Source organism: Pinus tabuliformis, chromosome J (genome assembly GCF_031772625.1).
Source record: "Pinus tabuliformis cultivar Carrire ecotype Pingquan chromosome J, CPIR1, whole genome shotgun sequence".
Classification (NCBI taxonomy): Eukaryota; Viridiplantae; Streptophyta; class Pinopsida; order Pinales; family Pinaceae; genus Pinus; species Pinus tabuliformis.
The window spans coordinates 1140156064-1140179611 of record NC_142295.1 but is presented as its reverse complement, the minus strand read 5'-3'; the positions used below and the strand labels follow the sequence as shown (position 1 = coordinate 1140179611).

The 23548-nt window shown below is 39.0% G+C and overlaps 1 protein-coding gene across 1 annotated transcript in view; it reads left to right on the top strand.

Moving 5' to 3' along the window:
• The first annotated feature begins 11260 nt into the window (after positions 1-11260).
• The window catches only part of LOC149231113 (uncharacterized), a 154462-nt gene continuing 142174 nt past the window's right edge, over positions 11261-23548 (top strand). The window contains exon 1 of the mRNA XM_089379129.1: positions 11261-12267. Within this exon, the coding sequence (XP_089235255.1) occupies positions 11810-12267 (458 nt within the window). The 5' untranslated portion in view covers positions 11261-11809. The remainder of the gene's footprint in view (positions 12268-23548) is intronic.

Here is a 23548-nt window from a genome sequence, read left to right as displayed (position 1 = left end):
ATCTGGTTGATCTAAAGGGACACGTTCCATGTACCCGTCACCTGTAGCTTGCCCATGTGGCTCGTTTCTTCATAGGACACCTGTAACATAGCCTTTAACAAAATGGCTGCGGAATCCTGTGTTGGTTGCGAAAACCTGTGCTGGCTGCGGAAACTGACAAGTTTCCGCAGCTGTCTGAACAAAAATCTAAACCAAACAACAGTCATAAGCATAGTTAGAAAACCATGTCAGAAGCTCTTTTTAGACTATAATGCAATGATTTAATAGCTTGGTGGATGAAGTAAGTGGAAAAAGAAGGCTGATAGGGTGTATAGGAAGGTGCAGGTTTGAGGCTCAACAAGTGGTTCTAAATATATACCATTCGGATGGGAGCCCTCCAAGGGTAGTGATAGTTATAAGTTCCCTATAAAGAATCACTTCTCCAATCGATAGAAGATAATTCTTGATCTTAGTGATCCTTAATAAGTAGGATTAAATATCCTCGTCCTTGCCCTTCGTAATATCCTTCAACTTAGTTTTTAGGAACAAAACTTGATTTGCATCACTAACTTTAAACAAGCTTACCAGTCTGTCATAGATCTCGTTGGAGGTGTTCAACTCGGAAATGTAGGCCACCAGACGCTTGTCAATTGAGTCTCGGATAATCTTCTTTGCTTTGACTTCACCCTTAGTGTATTTGTTCTTTGTAGTAGCCAGTGCATTTGATGGAGGTTCTATAATTCTGCCCCTCACATAGTCCAACACATCTTGCTCTTCCAATGTCATATCAAGAGACATCTTCCATCCGTGACAATCAGACTTCTCATGGAGCTTGTCTTTGGCCGAGAAGTGGGATGAGGAACCAATGAAGCCTTTTTGACCTTTCCAATTGTCTTCGGTGATTTCTCTTTCACTCTTGCTTGGGCTTTTTCTTCACCTCACCTCTGATACCATGTTAAATTATGGTATGTTCTATGCTTAAGAGCAATTTACTTCAAATCTTCTTATTAACCCAATATCAATTTCTAGAATTGCAATCACATCATCATGATAGTAAAATGCAGATAGAACATAAATGTAAATAGTAGAAGACAAGCCAAGACAAGAGACACAAGATGTGGCACCAGCCAGGGACAAACCCCAATGTGGGGAAACCCTTTGATCAATTCTTCTTATATTCTTCAATAATTCAATAGAGAGAGAGAGAGAGAGATAGTACAATTTCACAAATCTATGATTTTATAACAACAACAATAAAACCCTAACCAACAAAGTCAAAGCTGGTCAAACAACTCATAAATGACCTCAAGTCAACCTTGGTCAACTCGACCTCCAACAACAATGATAGGCAACCCAAAACAGTCCAAGAAAGATGGTCAAACAATGGTCAACGCATGTGTAGCTTTGCAGTCAACCTTCAACAGTCAACGCTAGTCAATTCGGTGGTTAAAACAGGTCAACACTTTGCTGTCTAGAACTGCAGCTTGCTTGGAAGAGGCTCCCCGCACTAATCTGCAATCAAACTGACCTCCTCACTGGTCAACGCAGTCAAACCCAACTTGCTGCTCCTCGGTCAACCTAAATCAATGTTGTTGCAATAGTCATGCGTCCTCCTTCTTCCCACGTGAGAGAGAGCTACTCCTCCTACGCATACCCAGTCAAGTTAGGAGAGAGAAGAGATGAGAATATGAGATTAGTGGTATAATGCCACAAGGTCTCCTCCTTTTATATGCCACGTTGAGGATAAATTGGGGGTGAGAAACGTTGTTTTGCTTGCTGGCCGACCTTGAGAAATTATCAAGAAATACAAATAAATTCATATCTCCATGAATACATGTTGGAATCGGATGATCGTTAGATCAATCCTACACCTCTCTATGAGAGGAATCCAAGAAAAATATCAGCTGCCATAAATGAGGTGACCCACATGGAGTTTGGCCCTAGTTGCCAATTTTTACAAGACATTATGAGGATGAGGGTTTTGATGATTCTACCTACTAGTAGCTACTAGTCACTAGTACTATGCTTATTTTTGAACTCTAGAGGCCATTTAGATCTTGTTTGTTGGCGTATTTTGATTTAGAGATATATTGCACTATGTGTTATTTTGGTTATATGCACACTTGTTATATAAACGAGAAACTTTGCATATTTGTGTATGAACAGTTTGGATTATATGGATGCACATGAATATATATGTATTTTTTTTGTTCAAAATTTGAATATTTCATGTATTTTATGAATCGACTGTTGAAAATGCAACAAGCTGATGGAGCTTAGTGGAAAGGAGTCGCCTTCACTAAGTGGGCCCGCAGGCTATTTTTGGTCATATGGATCATGGTCTATGAGTTGCAGGATGCTATTTGTGGATGATTGGTCATGTTGGTAAAAATAGATGGACTTCTATTTTTAGACATATGGGCGGAGTCTATTTTTAGACTGCCAGGATAAAAATAGAACAATCGAATATTATTAGCTCTTAATAATATTTGGACTATAAACATTATCTTATCCTCTTGGAGCACTTCAGTTCGAGCTACGGATGTGGCACATGAAACTGCCAGAAGGAAATACGCTTTTCCTATGGGTTAGTTGAGCTATTGCATGATGGACTTTAGTTAGAACTCAAGTGGTTGAGTTTGGTGGAGTTGATTGAGGAGTTGATGGAGTTGTGTTCAGTTTGACTTGGTTGAACTAGTTGTATTTAGTCTAACTGCAAATACACTAGTGATGAGTGATGTGAATTAATTATTAATTAATTCACTAATTATTAACTCATAAAGCAACTAAAGAATACATCAGTTAACTCAGTGCATGGACAGTTCAGTGGAGACAAGTGTTAGAGGTGAGTGAAAGGGCAAGACAGCTGTCAGTTGTGACTATAGTTGTGCATGAGATTTGCACAATCAATGGATTGAGTATTGCCAATGAGGATTGCGTGGTTCAGCCAAGGGAAATACGAGTTTGGATCAGCCATTCTCATCCATTCTCATGCAGGATTGCGCAGTGGAGGCAGGCAAGCAGTGGAGGAGATTTGAACCTGTGATTGATTCAGATCTGAGCTAGTTTTGTGTGTAACAGGTGGAGATAGTACTGAGTACTTGTGAGGAGTATTGTACTATGTATTGTTACATGTTATCAATCATTATAATATACAGATAGTGTGGGGTTTTCAGCTGTATGCTTTCCCCAGATTACATACTGTGTTAATGTGCGCATGCGATTGATGTTTCATTCTTTTTAATTCCTCAAAATTGTTGATCAACGTAGAGGAGGTTATGTATTATGCATGTATTCTGCAATAGTGTATAATCGGGATAATCTCTGTGAATAAGTGTCATATTATTCAAAATTTCTACATCGACCAATTTTTTGGTCAATTTTTTTTCTTCCAATTTTGGTCTGGTCATAGTTTTGGAGTTAACTAGTTTAATGATTGGTCTTGTTTTGGCCAAAACAATAATGACATAGGTCAAAGTCGATACAAGGGCTAAAGAGAGCGAACAAACCAAATTCCTCTAAAAATAAAACCTTTGAAAATAAATTCCACCCACAAAACAACTTGGTTTCTTGATTGATACTAGAGACTTCTTCGAAAACTAACTAAGGGTCTAAATTAAACCACAAAACTTTTAGAGAATTAGAGTATTCAAAATAGTAAGGTTTATCTCCCAAAAAATAGCCAAATCCCCTACAAAAGAAGTAGGGTATATTATTTGAAAATTTGAAATTGAATTCAAGACCCAACCATGAACTTGCCAAACTTGCAAAAATGGATGAGGATGAATGTTGGAAACTAATAAAAAACTAAGAGGGGGTAGAATTAGTATTTTATCAATTTTTACAAACATTTAGCTAATCAAACACATTCAACAATACAACGATTCACCAATCACATAGAGCTTGGATACAAGATGTAGAAATTTTGAATAATTTAACACATATTCAATGGAGATTGTCCTGATCATGTACTATTGCGGAATACATACACAATACATAAACTCCTCTACGTTGATCATCAATATAGCAGCATCAATAACAATAAAACATCAAGAGCATTCACACTAACACAGGATGTAACCCGGGGAAAGCTTACAGTTGAAAACCCCACACTATCTGTATATTAATGATTGAGAACATGTAACATTACAAAGTATAATGCTTATCACAAGTAATCCAGTACCAGCTCCACCTGTTACACACAATACAACTCATATCTGATCTCCAAATCTATTCCACTACTTGCCTGCCTCCACTGCTCAATACCTACTCAAGAATGAATGAGAATGGATTAACCAAACTCGTATTTACCTCCAAAGAATCACTCACACTGTGAAAGACGTGAGTAGAGGCTATAATATTGGGCAAATACTTGGGCAAACTCATTGGCATACTCAATCCCTTGATTGTGAAAATCCTCATGCACAACTATAGTCACCACTGATAGCAATCTGATCCTCTAAAACCTGTCCCTGCTGAACTGAACATGCACTGACATGCAACTGAGTTAACTGATGTATTCTATAGTTGCATTATGAGTTAATAATTAGTTTAACAACTCATCATTAGTCTATTTGCAGTTAGACTAATTACAACTAGTTTAACCAAGTCAAACTGAACACAACTCCATCAACTCCACAATCAACTCCACCAAACTCAACTGATTGAGTTCTAACTGAAGTCATGCATGCAACAACTCAACTGACCCACAAAGAAAGCATATTTCCTTCTGACAGCTGCATGTGCCACATTTGTAGCTCAAACTGAAGTGCTCCAAGAGAATAAGATCAAGTTTATAGTCCAAATATTATTATGAGATAATAATATTTGACTTTTCTATTTTTGACAGCCAGTCTAAAAATAGACTTTGATCACTCCTGCTGTGATCACTCCTACTGTGATCATCCCTGCTGTGGTCACTCTTGCTGTGATCATCCCTGCTGTGATCCAAAAACAGAACTTGCGCCATAATTTGCCTACGGGCCCACTTAGTGAAGGCGACTCATTTCACTAAGCTCCACCATCTTGTTGCAATCTCAATTGAATAATTTAACACATATTCAATGGAGATTATCCTGATCATGTACTATTGCGGAATACATACACAATACATAAGCTCCTCTACGTTGATCATCAATATAGCAACATCAATAACAATAAAACATCAAGAGCATTCACACATTAACACAGTATGTAACCCGGGGAAAGCTTACAGCTGAAAACCCCACACTATCTGTATATTAATGATTGAGAACATGTAACATTACAAAGTGCAATGCTTATCACAAGCAATCCAGTACCAACTCCACCTGTTACACACAATACAGCTCAGATTTGATCTCCAAATCTATTCCATTGCTTGCCTGCCTCCACTGCTCAATACCTGCTCGAGAATGAATGAGAATGGATTAACCAAACTCGTATTTACCTCCAAAGAATCACTCACGCTGTGAAAGACATGAGCAGAGGCTATAATACTAGGCAAATACGTGGGCAAACTCAATCCCTTGATTGTGCAAATCCTCATGCACAACTATAGTCACAACTGATAGCAATCTGATCCTCTAAAACCTGTCCCTGCTGAATTGAACATGCACTGACATGCAACTGAGATAACTGATGTATTCTATAGTTGCATTATGAGTTAATAATTAGTTTAACAACTCATCATTAGTCTATTTGCAGTTAGACTAATTACAACTAGTTTAACCAAGTCAAATTGAACACAACTCCATCATCTCCACAATCAACTCCACCAAACTCAACTGATTGAGTTCTAACTGAAGTCATGCATGCAACAACTCAACTGACCCACAAAGAAAGCGTACTTCCTTCTGACAGCTACAAGTGCCACATCTGTAGCTCAAACTGAAGTGCTCCAAGAGAATAAGATCAAGTTTATAGTCCAAACATTATTATGAGACAATAATATTTGACTTTTCTATTTTTGACAGCCAGTCTAAAAATAGACTTTGATCACTCCTGCTGTGATCACTCCTACTGTGATCATCCCTGTTGTGGTCACTCCTACTGTGATCATCCCTGCTGTGATCCAAAAACAGAACTTGCGCCATGATTTGCCTACGGGCCCACTTAGTGAAGGCGACTCTTTTCACTAAGCTCCATCATCTTGTTGCAATCTCAACACAAGATAATTACGAGGAAACCCACACGGGAGAAAACCACAAATCTTCTTTTGATTTTTAATGTAAATGCAAACACCAACTTTAGTTTATAATAGATTTTATAGGCACCAACCTACAGTGGACACCAACCCCCTTTTTATTTGCAAGCACTCACTTGCTGGAAGGACCAACTCCCACTTGTTTGCAGGCACTAACTTGTTGGAGGCACCAACCCATGGTATTTACAGACACCAACTAGAAGGAGACCCCAGTCACATGATCTGCAAGCAACAATTTGCTCCAGCCACTTAGATCCCTCTTTCATACACTTTTAGACTCAGATCTATGGTACTTTTTCATAAAAATCATACTAACAACATATTATATTCTCATATTTGCACTAGACATCAATTCTTTATAGGCTCTTCAAAATTGCTTTTCACAATAGCTCTAGATCTCTAATATTGTTCACCTTTGTTCTCTGTTCAGTACATTTCAACACTTGTTGTCTCAAAACCACAACCATTGGCTCATGACTTCATTAGATCTGCATTTTCTCCTTTATGCAACAGCTTAACAAATTTGCATTTACACCTTCGTCATACACATCTGTTCTTGCTCTTAAACTAATCTTTCATATTTTGCAGTTGGAACTGTACCAATTGGCACACAAAATCTCCATCACTCCTTCAATGTCGCTCTCTACTTTTCTTGATTTGAACAATTGTGCCTTTTCATGTACACTAAGCTCCTACTCGTCGATTTGCATTTATAGTTTACTACATTTATTACCATGGGTATTAATCCATGGTTTTCGCCAATGGTATCATGAGTTGACATGAACATTACCTTAGTTTTTCTACTCGTCCACAATAGTTACATTATTAATTTGCATGTGAACAACTCAAGTTCACATTCTTTTTGTTTCCATTTACAGACACAAATCTCTAGCACTCGACCAATTTCGATATAATTCTTTAACAACGTTGGCTCCCAAAGCTATAGTCGCAAATCCCTTGAGTGCTTAACGTTTGGCCCCATGTGACCTCATTAGTGACCGTAGGCTTAACAATGATTTCTCTATTTGTTGGATCATCGCCAGTCAGAGAAGACATGCATGTAATGATAGGCCTCCCATCTCTAGGCGATCTGATAGATAAATGCTTTAACTACTGATGATCTTGTCTCGTCAGTTGTCGTAGATTTTTTCCTATCTACCACTCACGGCTCGTCAACTAAGTTTGTTGATGGATACAACACCTTCCAACCAAGAAGTCCGATAGAGGGACACATCACATGTTGTTTATCATATCTCCTTAATTGTCATGATTGTTTCTTGTTTGCCGCTTATTGCTTGTCGACCACATTCACTATCGTTTTGAAGTTCTAATGGCTTGCTGTCGGATCCACGTGCCACGTCACCTTCCATCATGCATAACACGTCAACTGTTGTTGCGAGTAAGAGTTTTCCATGTGTCACTCGCTAATTGTCCATTTGGCTTGTCAAAAGTTTTGAATCCACCTGCCATGTTTCACGCTCATAAGCTGCTAAGCCATAAAATTACCATGTGTACTCCATTGTTTCATCCACCTATGTCGGCCCACCACTTGTAAACCAAGTTTGTCATTGTGTGCAGAAACATCAAACTAGGCAGCTTGATTGAATGAACACATCACTTAAATTAATCCTGTGCTGTTACTTGTTGTAGATTGTTTTCTCGTCTGTTTGCGACCATTCATTGCCTGCATTCGCTTGCCATTTATAACATTTTTAAACTAGGCTGTACGATATGCAACCCACATAGGCATGTTTCTTGCCACCTCTTATGCCATGTGGTTTTACATCTCATTTGTATCGATCAACTAGAATATGCAACATGTCATGGACCTGCCATATGTGAACTCTTCAAGCTGCCATGTCAGCTTCTTTAATTGCATCATCCAATCTACTTGGCATCCATCTTATTGCCACCTGTTACCCACATCACTTGGGATCCACCTAGAATGTATTGTCTAGGAAACCATTGGTATTGTGGGGGGGTGAGGGGCCCTTATTGGTTTCGATAAGGAGTACGGGAGGCCCACAACCAATCATAGATTACAACATAGCTGGTGGTAAACCATGATGGTTAAGGTACCTCCTTGTTAACTTTTAGATGAACCTAGTCCCCTCCTATCATAGATCTGATCAAGTTGCTTGATCTAACGACGCGACCCTTTGCAACTTGGTTGGCCTATACCTTTGTTAGTCGTTTAGTGTTCTTCTTTTGACCAATGACAACTTGCGTCGAGTTGGTGAGGGGTGTCTAGTGTGCACTAGGCTCATGAGCACTTACCGATTGGCTCTCCATGACCTAAGGCTATAACCACTTCTTTTTACTGCTTCACTTCTAACCCAGTTTTCTCCTTAGTCTCTGGGAATTAGACAAAGTGTCATTAAAGGCCTTTGAGCAGGCTAGACAACTATACACTTTGCATTCTCATTTAAACTAAGGAAATGCAGAAGTATTGCCTTCAAAGGTAGATTACCATGACATCAAGCTAGATAACTTACACTCAACAAATAATGACAACTTCAGTAATGCATTATAGCACACTCAACAAGCTCCCCTTGAACTTGATATCAATGAAAACACATATACTCAACAATTTGCCAACTTACTCAACAATGAAGACATCCACTTACCCCAAAATATAGAAAGGAGGAGGATTCATACGATTGTTCAAATCACCAAACCAAAAGCCACCAACTAGAATTACAGACTAAGATGTTTGAATGCCATATAGAGAAATCCAACCACAATGCAATAGTCCCACAATGTTTGAGCCAAATTCTATATAATGACATGGGATTGGATTGAAGCATGTGGGAGGGAGGTAGATGCTACTTCATATCAAGTCACTACTATATGATCCACCATCCTTACAATGGGCCATGTGCCCATTTACTTTGAGACCTCCATGGTTTGTCCTTCATATTTATGGAATGGATTGATGATAAGCCTTGTAGTTAATCACTATATATACATATTTTCCTAAATTACCTTTATTGTTAAATTGATCTATATATAAGTTATTTTTTCCATAATACATTATAAAACTTCACATTGAGATTGAGATCTTGCATAATCCTTTCAAACACATAAACCAACCTAAAATCAAGAAGATTAGTGTCCAATATCATATGTATAATATTATTAGAACCTCTCACCAACTCCATAGATGAAGAATGCTAACAATTTCAAACCTCATAGAGATGCACATAATTAAGCTTGTTTCTTAATAAATATACCCAGAGAAAAGTGTAAATAAGTTTACTTCCAAAATTTACGTTAACCTTTTTTCTAATAACAATAATTTATTACTAGATCACAATATATTATTTTATTTATATAAAAAAATTAAAATTACTTTACAGTAAATAATAATTAATATAATTACATAAAAAATTCATTTTTTTTTTTTTTCTAAATAAGACTGAACTATTATATTACATCAAGAGCAAAATTACATCAGTGGTATTACAACAGGGTCGAGGCTCTGTAGAACATGTCCTGGGACGAACAGTAAGCTCGAGAGAATGCATACCAGAATTACAAAAATGGAACCCGGAGTGATACTCCTGTGGCCGACACACGGACTGAAGCAGAAGGAGATTGAAACAACAGAAACACATAGAGAACATCGACCCCATGACAGAGATAACAGATAACCGACACCATAACAGAGATGGACAGAGATACATAGTAGCAGACACATATAAGATCGCGAAGGGAGCTGACAGAGAGAAAAATTCGTGCAGAGGAACCTGGAGCGCAAGCTAATCTTCTTCCGTAGTCTGCGGTTCATCCTCCTTCTTGTAGCAGGGAGGCTGGAGTATTGCCTTACCAGTATTGCGTTGCACTGGCTCACTCGGGCCGGCTCCAGGATCAAGAACAGGCCTCAGCATGTCAATGGCAGGAAATTCCATTTCCACTGTGGGAACAATCCCAGGAATACACGGAGGGTTGACTCGAGGGGCTTCCTCTTCTTCCCACGGATTACTACAGTGCTCCACTGAAACTGTAATGAAGAAAGTGGAATTGGATAAATTGCATGGAAGACGATATCTTACCATAGGGTGTTCAGTATGTCCACATTCCATTCTTGCTGGAGGTTCCGCCATTCTTCCTCTGCCCGGAGGCCTTCCCCTCGGTCTTCTGCGTTCAGAAGATTCCTCAATTGAGGAAGAGGGCGAAAGGGCTCTTCCACTGAAGCTACCCCGTCGACTGGTTCCCCTCTGATGTTCCGGCTGCATATTGGAAATGGGCGGTTGGCGAGTGTAAGGCAGGTTCGCAACTCCTCCAATCTCCCTCTGAATTGGATTATCCCTCTGAACTGGATACCCAATCCCCCAACCAGAATGCGGAAGGCGGGTTCGCAACACCTCCAATCTCCCTGGATCACACCCAAACTGCCCGTAAACTCTCCAATTGCCCAAGTCGACGGCCTCTGGACCCTCACAGTCGCTCTCAGAGCCTGGCAGAGAGCCGAAACAATGAGCCTCCGCCACTTCCTTCAAGATCAGAACAGGAGCAATCGAAAAATGCGGGGGAATGTCTGAAACCATCCGGCTATAAAGCGCCATGTTACCTTTCTCAATGCAGACAATGAATGCCGAAGAGACGTCGCTGCAGTAAACCTTAACTGCATACCTTAAATGCTGCATGCCTGAACGTTTATGGCTTGTCCTCCTGAGATACGTGGCTTGTCCGGGCGGCCAGATGCCCTGCAGACAAGCCATGAGCCCTATGTTTCTAACAACCACCCGCATCCGGGGAAAAATTCATATTTATTAATATTGATATAACAAAATGAAATGATATTTTAACGTCCACAAAACTAAAAAAATGTACATGTGACTATTAGTTCCTTGTTTTTCACCTTTTACAATTCAATCTTTTTCTTATTCAAATTAATTATAAACTGACATAATCTTCCAATAATCCTATCACCAAAAAGGGTCAAAAAGCAAATGATATCTTCCTTCTTATATGAATTAAATTAACTTCCTTACTATCTTCTCTTTACATAGACTCCAAAATCTTGGATTTACTTTGAACATAACCTTTCCCTCGCAAACAAGTTCATATTTTATCATTATGAATGTGAATTTCAATGAATGTATCTGTCGCTAGGTTAGCTTCTGGAGCGATAGGTTCGTTGGTTGTGGATGGCATAAGCCTAGAGACCTCATATATTTACTCGTTGGACGTGAGCCAAATAAACAAATTTAGTTGGCAACAGAGGGTTCCGTTTCGTTCAATCTGAGTTGAATATTTCCGTTGGCCTCGAAGACGAGGTGCATTTATTCTCAATGTTATTGGGGTTCCATAAATAGAAATTCAGACGACCTATGGGTGCTATGTATCGTTAGTATCTCTGTCACCACATTGTAACTGCGTTCAAGCATGCATCGTTAAATTGCGGTCTTGCTCGAATTAATTACCTGGTTTGTTTGAACTGGTCCCTGGACTGAAGTTAAAACTGTATTCTCTAAGGCATTGGGTTACTCACATTTTGCCTGTTCGATATAGGTTTGTGCATTGAATAGCAAACCCACCGTTCCATGCATTTGAGTGGTCATATTTTGGCTGTTTTGATTGAATTCGCTGCGACTTTGAGGTAAAACCGTTTCCACTGCATTTGAGTATCCACATCTTGACATGTGGATCGAGGTGAAAAAACAGGAAGGAATGAAGAAAGTGAGAGAAGGGTTATACATTGGCAATTTCTTTGACATGTGCACGGTTTTGGCAGATGACTCAAAAGTCCCAGTGAAATTTACGCATGTATTGTCTCTGCTTTCCGCAAATTTCTTACAGACGTCTTTTGATGGGAGGAAGCAATTTGGTTCATCGCTTTCGAAGAAAACTCGTTCGGAAGGCGACCTGGTGCGAATTTCCAGTAGCGAAAGCGGTGTTTCAGGGCCGGGGATCGAAACCGGGTATTGCTCCGTGGAAACTACAGGCCGGCGTTCGCAAATCACTAGAATGAAGGTCCTTTTGAATGACGATCCAACAGAAAACCTCTTGGATAGGTTGGAGGCTTGCCTCGAGTTCATAGACAAAGCCAGAGAACAAGGAACCATTTTGGTCCATTGCATGGCTGGAGTTTCTAGGAGGTGCACTTTCTTATCCCACTAGCTTTATGCAACAATTTTTTTTGGTAGAAGTTACAAAAAAGAAGAGGAGAGATTGTTAAACATAAACGCACATGCATAAATATTAATTTTCATCTGCCCTAACATCAATTCTTCATTTCGTCTTTTTATTTTTTATTTTTTTGAGCTCGCTGTCATGATGCACCCATGTCGTCACGGCCGCTTCTTTGGTAGTAGAGCAAACAATTTTTATAGAATTTCCAGCCATTTCTGTTTTTCCTTTCACTTTCTCTACATTTTTTTCTATGAGAAATACGTATAGTCTATATACTTATATTCTATGATGAATATACATATGTGACTGTTCACACAGTACGACTTGAAACCATTATAAGAAATTTTCATTATGAGCTCACATGCAAAAATTGAAATAGGGTCGGGAGGATAATAAATTTCTCCCAATCATCTCAGTGAACAGTGAACAGTAAGGCTTGAAACCATTATAAGAAATTTCATTATGAGCTCACATGCAAAAATTGAAATAAGGTCGGGAGGATAACAAATTTCTCCCAATCATCCCAGCTGAATCCAATTGACACATATATGTTTTGCAAGTTGTAGTTTTTCCTATATTTTCAAGTACAAGGTTATTCCTGCCAATATGTAACCCTAAATATTCTGTGAAACGATACTTGCAACATTTCTTTAGTCTATAGTAAATATCTATTATGCAATTCATGCAGTTAAAATAAATAAGAGAATAATTATAGAATATGAAAACAATAAGCATCCCCTGAATGCTTATTTAGAATGGGTGACTTGCTTGGGCCCGAGCACCATGGTTCTGTATACCGGCCATTTGGCTTTTCCAAGTTTGTTGGACAGTGGTGTTGCTCCTAAAAATCCCCGGGAGTGTGGAAGAGTATAAAAAGAATATTACGTTGTATCTTTTGATGCAGTAATGGTTGATGGTATCTTTTGATGCAGTAATGGTTGATGGTATGGATCACTTATCCGACTTTTAGTACTCTGCATTAACAGTTAGAAACTACATCCTTTTATAAGTGTCCAGAATACTGTGCATCTATTTGCGGCTAATTGAATGCTTGTGTAGTGTTTAATTATGTTTTTGACTAGTGTGATTGTTTTCTTTAGCATAACTTGTAACTTTGTAGTGTCCTTGCTTTGAGATTTTGATTTGCATTTTAACTCTAAAAACATACCACTGCAGGGAACACTGAAGTGTGCTTGATATGGTTTCTATCTTTTTTTTTTCTGATGAACAGGAACAGAGTTTCACAACAAAATCACAAAGACCTCCCTTATAACTGGAAGGTCTACTGCTCCAAAAGAGGAGTAAATCTTCCTGTTTCTAGGCACTTATGAGCGCGGGGATTTGCAAGATGTGGTTTCGAGGCCTAATATCCATCTACACCAAATTAAAATTTATATGTTCCACCAAGTTTCTGGGATGGGGTAGCGTGGGAGCAGAGAGACACAAGAGGGGGACATGTGGGAACACACCCAATTTTTAGGAAAATTTAGGGGGGACGGGGATGTTGGGGTCCCTAGCATAGGGTTCTTTGTCTCTAAAATTATAAACTATAAAAATAACAAAGATACAAAAAACTATGTGTGGCGTTGCCCCAAATATTGATTGTGCATTTGAATTTTGGTTGTTTTAACTTGATCAGTTGCTGCCACCATTTGCATCATTATGGTTGGAGTTTACTACACCAGGCTGTTGGAATTGGAAGGCTAGGGAGAGCTCAAAGAGGGACATTTTTCATTCTTTAGAATTTTTCATCATATTGGTACCAACACAGCATCGAACATCCCAAATTATGGCTTCTACTTACTTAGTTGGGCCATCCATTCTCCGAATTTAGACCTTCATTTCAGGTTATTATCCTTGAAGTTTTCTGTCACCATTCTTTAACGGTACCAATCCCACTGTGCATGTTTGCAGGAAATCTTAGCACTCTGAATTTCCTGTGGAAAAATGACTGAAACCCATTGTTTATAGAAAGGGGAGAGAGGAGAGCCAAACTCCTAGACTAAATATGACAATTGGCAAAGTTGGATGGATATCTGGTTGAGGGATTTCCTATGAGATTCAGAGTATGGATGGGGTGCTAAGTCACCTGACACGGAGGAGATGGGACATGTGACAGAACGACCCCCCAGAACATGACAAAAAGGACACATTATATATTATATATTAAAAGATATAATATATATGCAAACTATATAAAAATTAGTGAATTAGACATCAAATATGAAATATGTAAAACATTTACGTGATGATGATACAAATTCATTCACACAACTAATGCATATAACCAAAATAACATTGAGTGGAAATGCAATCCATCTTTGACCCAAAAATACATCAACAAAGAGGTCCTAGATGGCTTGTATAGGCAAAAAAAAAGTCACGCTACAATAAATAACTAGTATTATATATCATCAAAATCATTGCCTATATTGGGATCCTCATCATCAATATCACCCTCTAAGCATTAGAAAAAGATAGCAAAAACTTGACATATCAAATCGAGATTGTATTTGAGTGATGGGTGCATTTTTACTAGGGTCATGACAGAGGAGTTCAACAATCAATGCCACCAATATCGAGGACCGAGGTACATAGAGGGCTTTGTCCTCTTAATTAAATGCTGGTTCCATCTCCTCATAAATGACAAACTCCAATGGAAACGTTGTAAGCCCCCCAATCTTGAAATCCTGAAAATTGTTAAGTCTGCTGGATTTTGAGTGGGATCTAAAATTCTACTTTGGGGAGAAATTCAAGTAGGCCAAGTTCAAGAAAAAGGAAGGCCGAGTTGTGGAGGAGGCTGAATTATCTAGGGATGTCGATTTCTCTACTGCGCAAGCGCTGTATGAGACAGGGAGAAAGGGAGGCCGATTTGCTGGTGAGATACGTTAATTCTCCAGGGCTGATTTGCTTTAGGTGGTTTGATTTCCAAAGGCCAAATTCTTTGAGGTTTATTTTCCTAGTGGGGTCGAGTTTCTGGGTGCCCAACAACTATATTTTTCTACGTATTTTCTATCGGTCCAACCTACAGTTTTCCCAAGAAATATATGAAGGAAGATTGTGTTGGGTGTAAATTCGCTGTTGTGGTGTGGTTGATCTCTTCATTTTATTTCTGCTGCATTTTTTAAATTAATATAGTAGTTCATTCATTTTTCGGCAAATTCAGAAATTTGAGATAAATATTTTCTGGGGTTTTAACAAATTGTTGAAGTAAAATAAATAAGATCTGGTATGAGAAAAAATTAGCAGTTCCATGGACTGAAGTTTACAATCCCCTCCAACCTGTCTTCATACCTCAGACTTGATGAAGACATATTACCAATCGACTTTAACCACAAAACCCTCACTGCAAAATAAAAATTTTGCTTCTCCAAAATGATTTGTCGTGGTAAAATTCTTGTGATATCTGATCTCCCCCATAGAGTTTCTATAGCTTTGATACCATGTTAAATTCTTTTAGACCAGATTTGATTTACTTCAACAATTATTTAGAAACCCAAAAAATATTCATCTCAAATAAAATGCAGCAGAAATAAAATGGAGAGATCAATCACACTACATCAACAAATTCATACCCAACTCAATTTTCCTTCATATTTTTTTTTTAGGAATATCTGGGTCTAGACCCACAGAGAATACGTAGAAAAATACAACTGCTGAGAACTTGGAAACTTGACCCCACTAGGAAAATTACCCTCAAGGAAATCAACCTCTGGAAATCAGCGCTCTTGAAGAAACTCGTCCCTGTAGAATTAGACCTATCTCAATTGCAAATCTGCCCCCTTTCTTCTCACCTCATATGGGCCTTGTGCACTTGAGAAAATCAGCCTCTCTAGATATTTCGACCTCATCCATAATTCGGTTCTCCTCTTTAGCAACTTGACCTCCCTGAATTTTTCTTGAAATTCTCTGCCATACTTCTCCTCACTTCTCTTTAGTCTATTCAAGCTTCTCGCTCTATAGAAATCGCTTCCTCCACAATTATGTGTCTCTGCCTCTCCCTTAGGCTTATTTTTTAATCTCATTAAGCCAAAATCCCTAACCCTATTCTCCTAAGTGATCAATGGCTAGGGTTAAATCTTAAGCCTCACTTTAATTCAACTGTTGAGATTATATCTAATTCACTTATAATTTTATTATTTATCCTTAGAACTTTGGCCTAATAGTCCACAATAATTAATTAAATTAATCATTGTATTTTTTGTAAATTAACCTTAGGAAAGAAATCATAAAATCACTTACTCCACCAAACAAGCACCTAAAGAGGCAATCAAATATCTTCTACATACTATGACACCAAGCCGATGTAGAAGGCCTTTTGAGACTATGAAAGCAACACTTCCTTGGTTGTGCTAACTTTAGTTTCCCATTTTGTTTAGGCATTTGAATCTCTGGGCATTGACTTTGTAGTATGTACCATCAACCATTTTCCATGCACCCACCTCAACCAATTTTGTGTTTTCACTTGCTAGAGCTAGGTATGAAATCTACCACCAATGAACTTGTCTACTACATGAATAATAGCCATTGCTTTTACTTGGTTAATGATTACCTTAATGCTAGACATTTATTTTCACCTGTCACGATCATCCTTGCTTTGATGCCATGTCAAATATGACACAAAAGAAAAGAAGAGCGTGACATAATTACAAAGGAGAGAGTGATTTTCATTCACATGGGTCTGGGTATAGGCTTTGTACTGTCACCTGCTTTCCACATACCCATCCCAACCAAATTTGATTGTGTTCTCACTTGCTAGCATTAGATATAAAAACTATCAACTGTGAACTTTTCTAGTGTAGGAACAATAACCATTGTTTTTACGTGGTCGATGATAATAGCAATGCTAGACACACTTTTTCACTTGTCATGATCATCCCTATTCTAACACCATCTTAAATATGATGCACAACAAATGCAAAGTAGAGAGTGACATATATTTAATTACAAAGGAGCGAGAGTGATTTTCATTCTATTAGATGTTTTTTCTCTGTAAGATAGGCCTTTTATATTACTATCAAAAAGATGTATATAGATAATTATGTCAAGCAATTAGCCTGCCACTTGGGAAACCAAACCAGTAGCATAAGTTCAAAATTATGTAGTTGTATATTTCATAGGCTACCAGACTATCTTTTAGAGTGAAAAAGAACTAGGAAATAAACTAAACAATAAGATAATAGACATTACAATGGCAGTGCCATTATAGAAACTTTACTTGGAACATTTGGTTGGCTTGATCATTACTTAGTTGGAGGGTCCATCAAATTTGGTTGATGTGGCTCATTGTCATTGTCCGAAAAAAAGAGTCAAAGTTTGCCAATTTCTTGGCAAGAATTGTGACTCTCTTGTTGAGCTTGTCCACTTTGTCCATTAGTTCAACCATCTAGATTATCATTTCTTGTTGAGTGTCTGCGTTATCTGTAAGTATCGTGCACATGAGAGATTTGATATGCCAATATAGGTTGATGATTTGCATGTAGGAGAAATAGTGAGCTGTGGAAGAGTTTCCCACATCAGGGAGTTAGTCCCTTTTATCTCGATCGACGTGCATATCGGGAATGAATCCTCTAGCATGTCTGACTTGGTCTTCAACATTAGAAATCACTCTGTGGACCGTTTTAGTTATGATCCCCCTATATCTGGCCATGGCAAAGTGAGTCACCACTTGAGGACTAGTTTCGCTGATAGAGGGGGGAGATGTATCATTAGCAAAAAAGGGAATTGGATGGTCTCTCCTACCTCCTTAGTGAGCAAAGGAGAGGTAGTGGCTAGTCACGTCATGAGAAGCACAAAGAGAGAGAAAACATAGGGGGATAACATAGAGAGGGAGAGACTATTTGCAGTCAGTGAAGGGGCTAAGAGGAGAGATAGGGAGAAAACAAGAGGTGCACGGGGAGCATAAGCGGGAGATGTGGTAGACCAGTGGAGAGAAGAGAATCAGAGAAAACCTAGCCTTTAACAAATGAGGCAGAGAGAGATGGGGAAGGCAAAAGAAAAGAACCTTAGGATTCAGGAAATAGGCTCAAAGGGGCAATTGAAAGAATAGACCACCCAAAATTAACAACCCAAGGGAGGGGAGAAAAAACCAGAAAGCTTCTATCCCAAGATGCAAGCAAAACACTAAAAACAAGGAGTTTGCTAGCGAGCATGATTCAAAACAAAGATAAAGATGATGCCGAACTTGAAATTCCTTAGCTAAGTCCACAGTAGGCTAGAGGTGATTGACCTTATGTTGGTTAATTTCGAAATGACAACCACAGCTATGCAGTGATAGCTCCATTGTGAAATTGACATTGGCCCACACTCCCTTTAAACCAGTGCCTTCTAGAAATGGCAACTTCGAAAATTCCCTTGAGACCCCACAAGGAATTTTTGTCAAAGATATTATAGGCAACAAGAAGAGTGTTTATCAACCAAGCTATAACCTTCTCCCACCACCCTATGTCATAATACTTAAATTGATCACCCAACAACTTCCATGACTGTCACCAAGATGCTTCTGCAAACGAAATTCAATATGGATCGTTCTTCACAAGATTCCCATGCGACAAAGACAGTGACTTCGACAGCCTCCCAGAGACTAACCAACTTCCTCATCAGGCGTGAATGTACTATGTAACATGTAGAATGCCATTTGGTGGCAGTTCTGCCACCTTTGCTTAAATGCTCGACACTCATTTCAATCCATGCAGGATGACCCCTGATGGGAACACCCACCATCTGGATCATTCTATCATATGTTGATAATGAAATTGGTTTGTAAATATCTATAACTTACAGGATCAATTTGTTTACAGGGTTATAAAACATATTTCTTTTGTGGTTTTATGATTACACAAAAACTAAAACTATGATGGTGAATGTGCAACTACTTTTTGAACATCCTTCTTGTGTCCTCTAATTGTCCATGTCTCCTATCTCTAAGGGACACAATTGGCATTGATACAATGGTCACATCTAAACATATGAAGAGGCATAACTACTTGTATTAATGACTCACAAATTATGAAATAACTGGGTGATACTACTCTAACCCTCCTCCCACAACATGAAAATAGTATTTTTTAGATTTAATTCCCCCTCGATGCAAAGTTGAATTTTTCTAAAAGGTGACTACGAAATTGTTGAAGACCACAAATGGGTCTATTGCCATCCCACAAATAGGTCTAATGCCACTGTGCACGCTGGTTCTATAGGATGGTGACTTGGTTATATACTATATTTTTAGCATCTCTTCATTTCCAAATCTTGGTCTTCGTTGGTGCTTTATCAGATTACCACCATCCTCACCAAGCCCAACCCACTTAAGCAAGCTATTAACTCTATTAGATTACCACCTCTTTACATTGACGGCGAGATTTAATTGGATTCGCCTTGATAATCTACTAGGCTGAGCATTCCAACTTCTGTATCCTTTACATGAAGTCCTCTTAAGGCTAATAAAAATCAAGTAGCATTTATCAGTTTCCTGCTTTTCGTCACAAACTATGAGGGAAATCTTTTTTTGTTTGTAATTATATCTTCATATTGTTTTTTGTTAGATTTTGGGCATCTTTTTTGTAACCGGAAAATATTCTCTAGAATAGAACAAGTTTCACAATACCATCTGAGGTGGGCAAACTAACCATTATGTTAATTTCTTGAACCTAGCATTCGAGAATTAGTTCCTTGCATAATTATCACAGATCCACGGAATAAATGCACATCTAGGTTCTTATCACAATTATTCAACATAAGAAAAATATTAACAACCAATCTCAGTCACATGTGACACATACAAATTTTGCCCAATCAAATCAATTCTTTATTAAATCTTGATCATAATCTACTTGGGCTTTTGTCTTAGTATAATGGCCCAACCGAGAAATTTATAGTTACAACATCTCTTGGATTTGATCTAGCTGATTAGGTCCTAGATCTATCCTTGATCTCCTTGGCTGATTTGGATCTCCAATGCTATACCCTTTCACTTTCCTCAGACTTGCCACACTTGAGTATCACAACCCTCACTCGAGAAAATCCCTTTCTCAATGACCTATGCTGCTGTATGGTGTAGCTTCCTCCTCTCCTTAGCATTTTTTTTATAACTTTTTGTTGAGAAAAATCCCTAAATGTAATCTCTAAAGTGATTGACGACTAATATTAGATCTCGCCTCACTCGAGATCAACCATTGAGAATAAAACATAATCACTAAACTAAATACATTACTTTTCCTATTTTTCTTTAGCTCAATAGGCAACATAATTGATTATGTGCTTTTCTTAAGTTAGACTTAGGCTTAGTTACAATAACATCTTACTCAATTCTTGAGGAAGCGTTCTAAGAACACATTGGGTGACTTCTGCACTCCTAGACACTTAGGCCTATGCAGAAGTACCTGTTGGAGCTACAAACATCAACACTCCCTCTTAGTGAGGGAGGTACTTATGTCGCTTGGAATTAGCTTCAATCCTAGATATGTGTCCATTGCCATGGCTACTCCCTCTGAACTCGGAGCTTTCCTTGCCACCTGGTTTGGAATCATCCTCGAAGACCTGCACCCTTCGAACTTGTTCCTAGAAGCCTCCCGATCTTGAACATCATGTAAGGTCATCTTATACCAAGAGACCTTCTTGATAGACTTGGAAGGATCCATTAACCGCTCCTCCCCACCTGAACCTGAAGGCTGACAACCTCTGAATTGCTCAACCTTCGAATCTTCCTGCTCCTTGTTCTTTGTCACTATTTTGCTTCTTGCCTTTGCTTGAGTATGTTGGCCCTTTAGCTTATACAGGTTGCACTATCTAACTCCAGTGGCATAGCCATTATCTGAGCTAAATCCCATGGGTCTAATTAGTGCTTTCTCGTCCTAGAATGCTACACCAAACCCCTTATTCTCTATGATAGAGACTGACAGCAAACTTCACCTATGTTCTGACACGCATAACATGTCGTTCACTTCCAACTTGCCTCTTGATTCAAGTTGGAATATCACTGTTCCAACCTCCTTCATTGCATGTTTGGTATTGACAACAAATTCCACATGTAATTTTGAGTGCCACACTGTCAGGTTGTTAAATTGTTCTCGTGCTCCTATCATATGTCATGTGGCTCCACTATCCAATAGCCGTGCACCAACTAGTAAGGTGCTCGAGGAAAGGTAGGAAACAAGTGAGAATTCAATTTCAATCTCCCTAGAAAACTCTTCCACCTAAGCTTCTATTGACGTAGCTATAGTTGATTGCATCCCTTTTTTTCCTCTTGGGACTCTGTGAAGCATAGTGTGCTATCTTACGATGGGCAAAACTCTTGACCTTAGTAAAGTCCTTCTCCTTCATTAGTTGTGAGGCTGACTTCTCACTCTCGTTCAAACCTTTTACCTTACTCTTTACTATCTTAACAACAAGTGTTACACCCTCGTCATCTTCTTGCTTGATAGCCTTGGCCTTTGATTGTGCCCTCATCTCCTCCTGGATGCAATCATCCTGTAGCCTCCCAAATGAGGGTTGGTTGTCTCGAGCATAGAATCCTTTGACAAATGGATCCCTTGTCTTTGGGAAACCATTCAACGCCATGTTTGCTAATTGCCCACCTTTCCCCCATGTTGCAAGCTGATCATGGAACTGAGTGATCTTCATTAGGTAACTTGTCACTATGTCAGATCTGATCATATGCTTGGACCAAAGATTATCCTTGAACACCATTTTCTTGTTAATAGTCTTGCTTGGTATAAACCAACCAAAGCATTGAACATCTCCTTAGCTGACTTCTTCTTGGACAAGTGAGGGATCAAATGGTCCTTCATCGCATCCAAGGGTATCCTTTATGCCTTTATCTCCATGGCATTTGTCTGCTTCAGGATCACTTTCTCAACGATCTCCCAAAGATCATTTTCCTTGAGAACTAGGGTGAGCTTCGCCTTTTGAGGCAGGAAATTTGAGGCTCCGTCAACTTATCTTCAAACGAAAGACCCATTGCCCTCATCTTGACGTGATCTCAACTGAAAAAATTATATGTTGTTGCTATAACTCCCGTTCACTCTGTACAACTTCTATACATGTTTCTGGGATGCTTTATGGCAATGTACGAACTCTATGCCAACACTTGCGCACTTGTTGCACACTTGCTACTGTTGTTTTGTGGTGCTGGCCAACTCCACCTCTATACATGATCTATGTTAACTCCCTTGCGCTTAAGTCTACCCTTGACGATTGTTCTCTTGCACGACATTGATGATGACGGTGTTTTGTCTGCATTGAGATGTCCTAGTGGGTTTTATTATGGCTGCCCACTCTCAACTTGTACTCAGCTTGCATGCTTTGAACCCCTAGAATCCCTGTTGTTGTCCATGATTAGCTAGCGGCTGCACTCAAACTTGGTGGCTTAGCCTTGAGGCACCCATGCTGTCTCTGTTGCGTTGGCTGGCCCAATAAACTTCTTTGCCACGCTTTGACCGTCACTTAGCTCACGTCTCCACGACACCTTGTCGGTTATCTCCCACAGCTGGCTTGGGTGACCTTGCTTTTGCTTGCGCCTGACCTCTACCAACGGTCCTTGACTTGGCTGTGCTACTCCCAACTGTCACTCCCTGCGATCCGCCAACACCACACCTTGTGACTTGCACCTCTGACTTGTCACCCACTACTCAGTGGTCAATGCCTGCTCCTCACATGGCTTGTGGTGATGCCTTATCTCTCTGCTTGACTATGCCTCGACACACAACACTCTGCCAACTGACGCAACCACCCCTATAGCAGGCCACTGTTGTTAGCCATTGTGTTGTCGGTCTGTCAACCTCACACAAACACCTGTTATATATATATATATCTATATATATATATTTTAAAATTAACCTTTAAACTTTTAAGATAGCTTCAACCTGCCATATGAAAGGTTTTTTTTAAATTCTTCTTTCCCCTTTCACAATTTATGGACTTGATCTGTACATCCTTGCACTTTTAAAATAAACTTGGCTGCTTGTATAGTGGTAGCTGAACCTAGCCCCAACAATTCCTATACGAACTTGGCACCTTTAGATGGGATTCTCAAAGTTTATGCTTTGATACCATGTTAATTTCTTCAACCTAGGACTCAACAATTTGTTCCTAGCAGATTTATCACAGATCTACAGGATAATTGCACAACTAGGTTCTTAATACAATTATTTTGCGGAAGCAAAATATTAACAACCAATCTCAATCTCATGCGACATACACACATTCTATATAATCAAATCAATTCTTCATAAATCTTAATTGGAACCT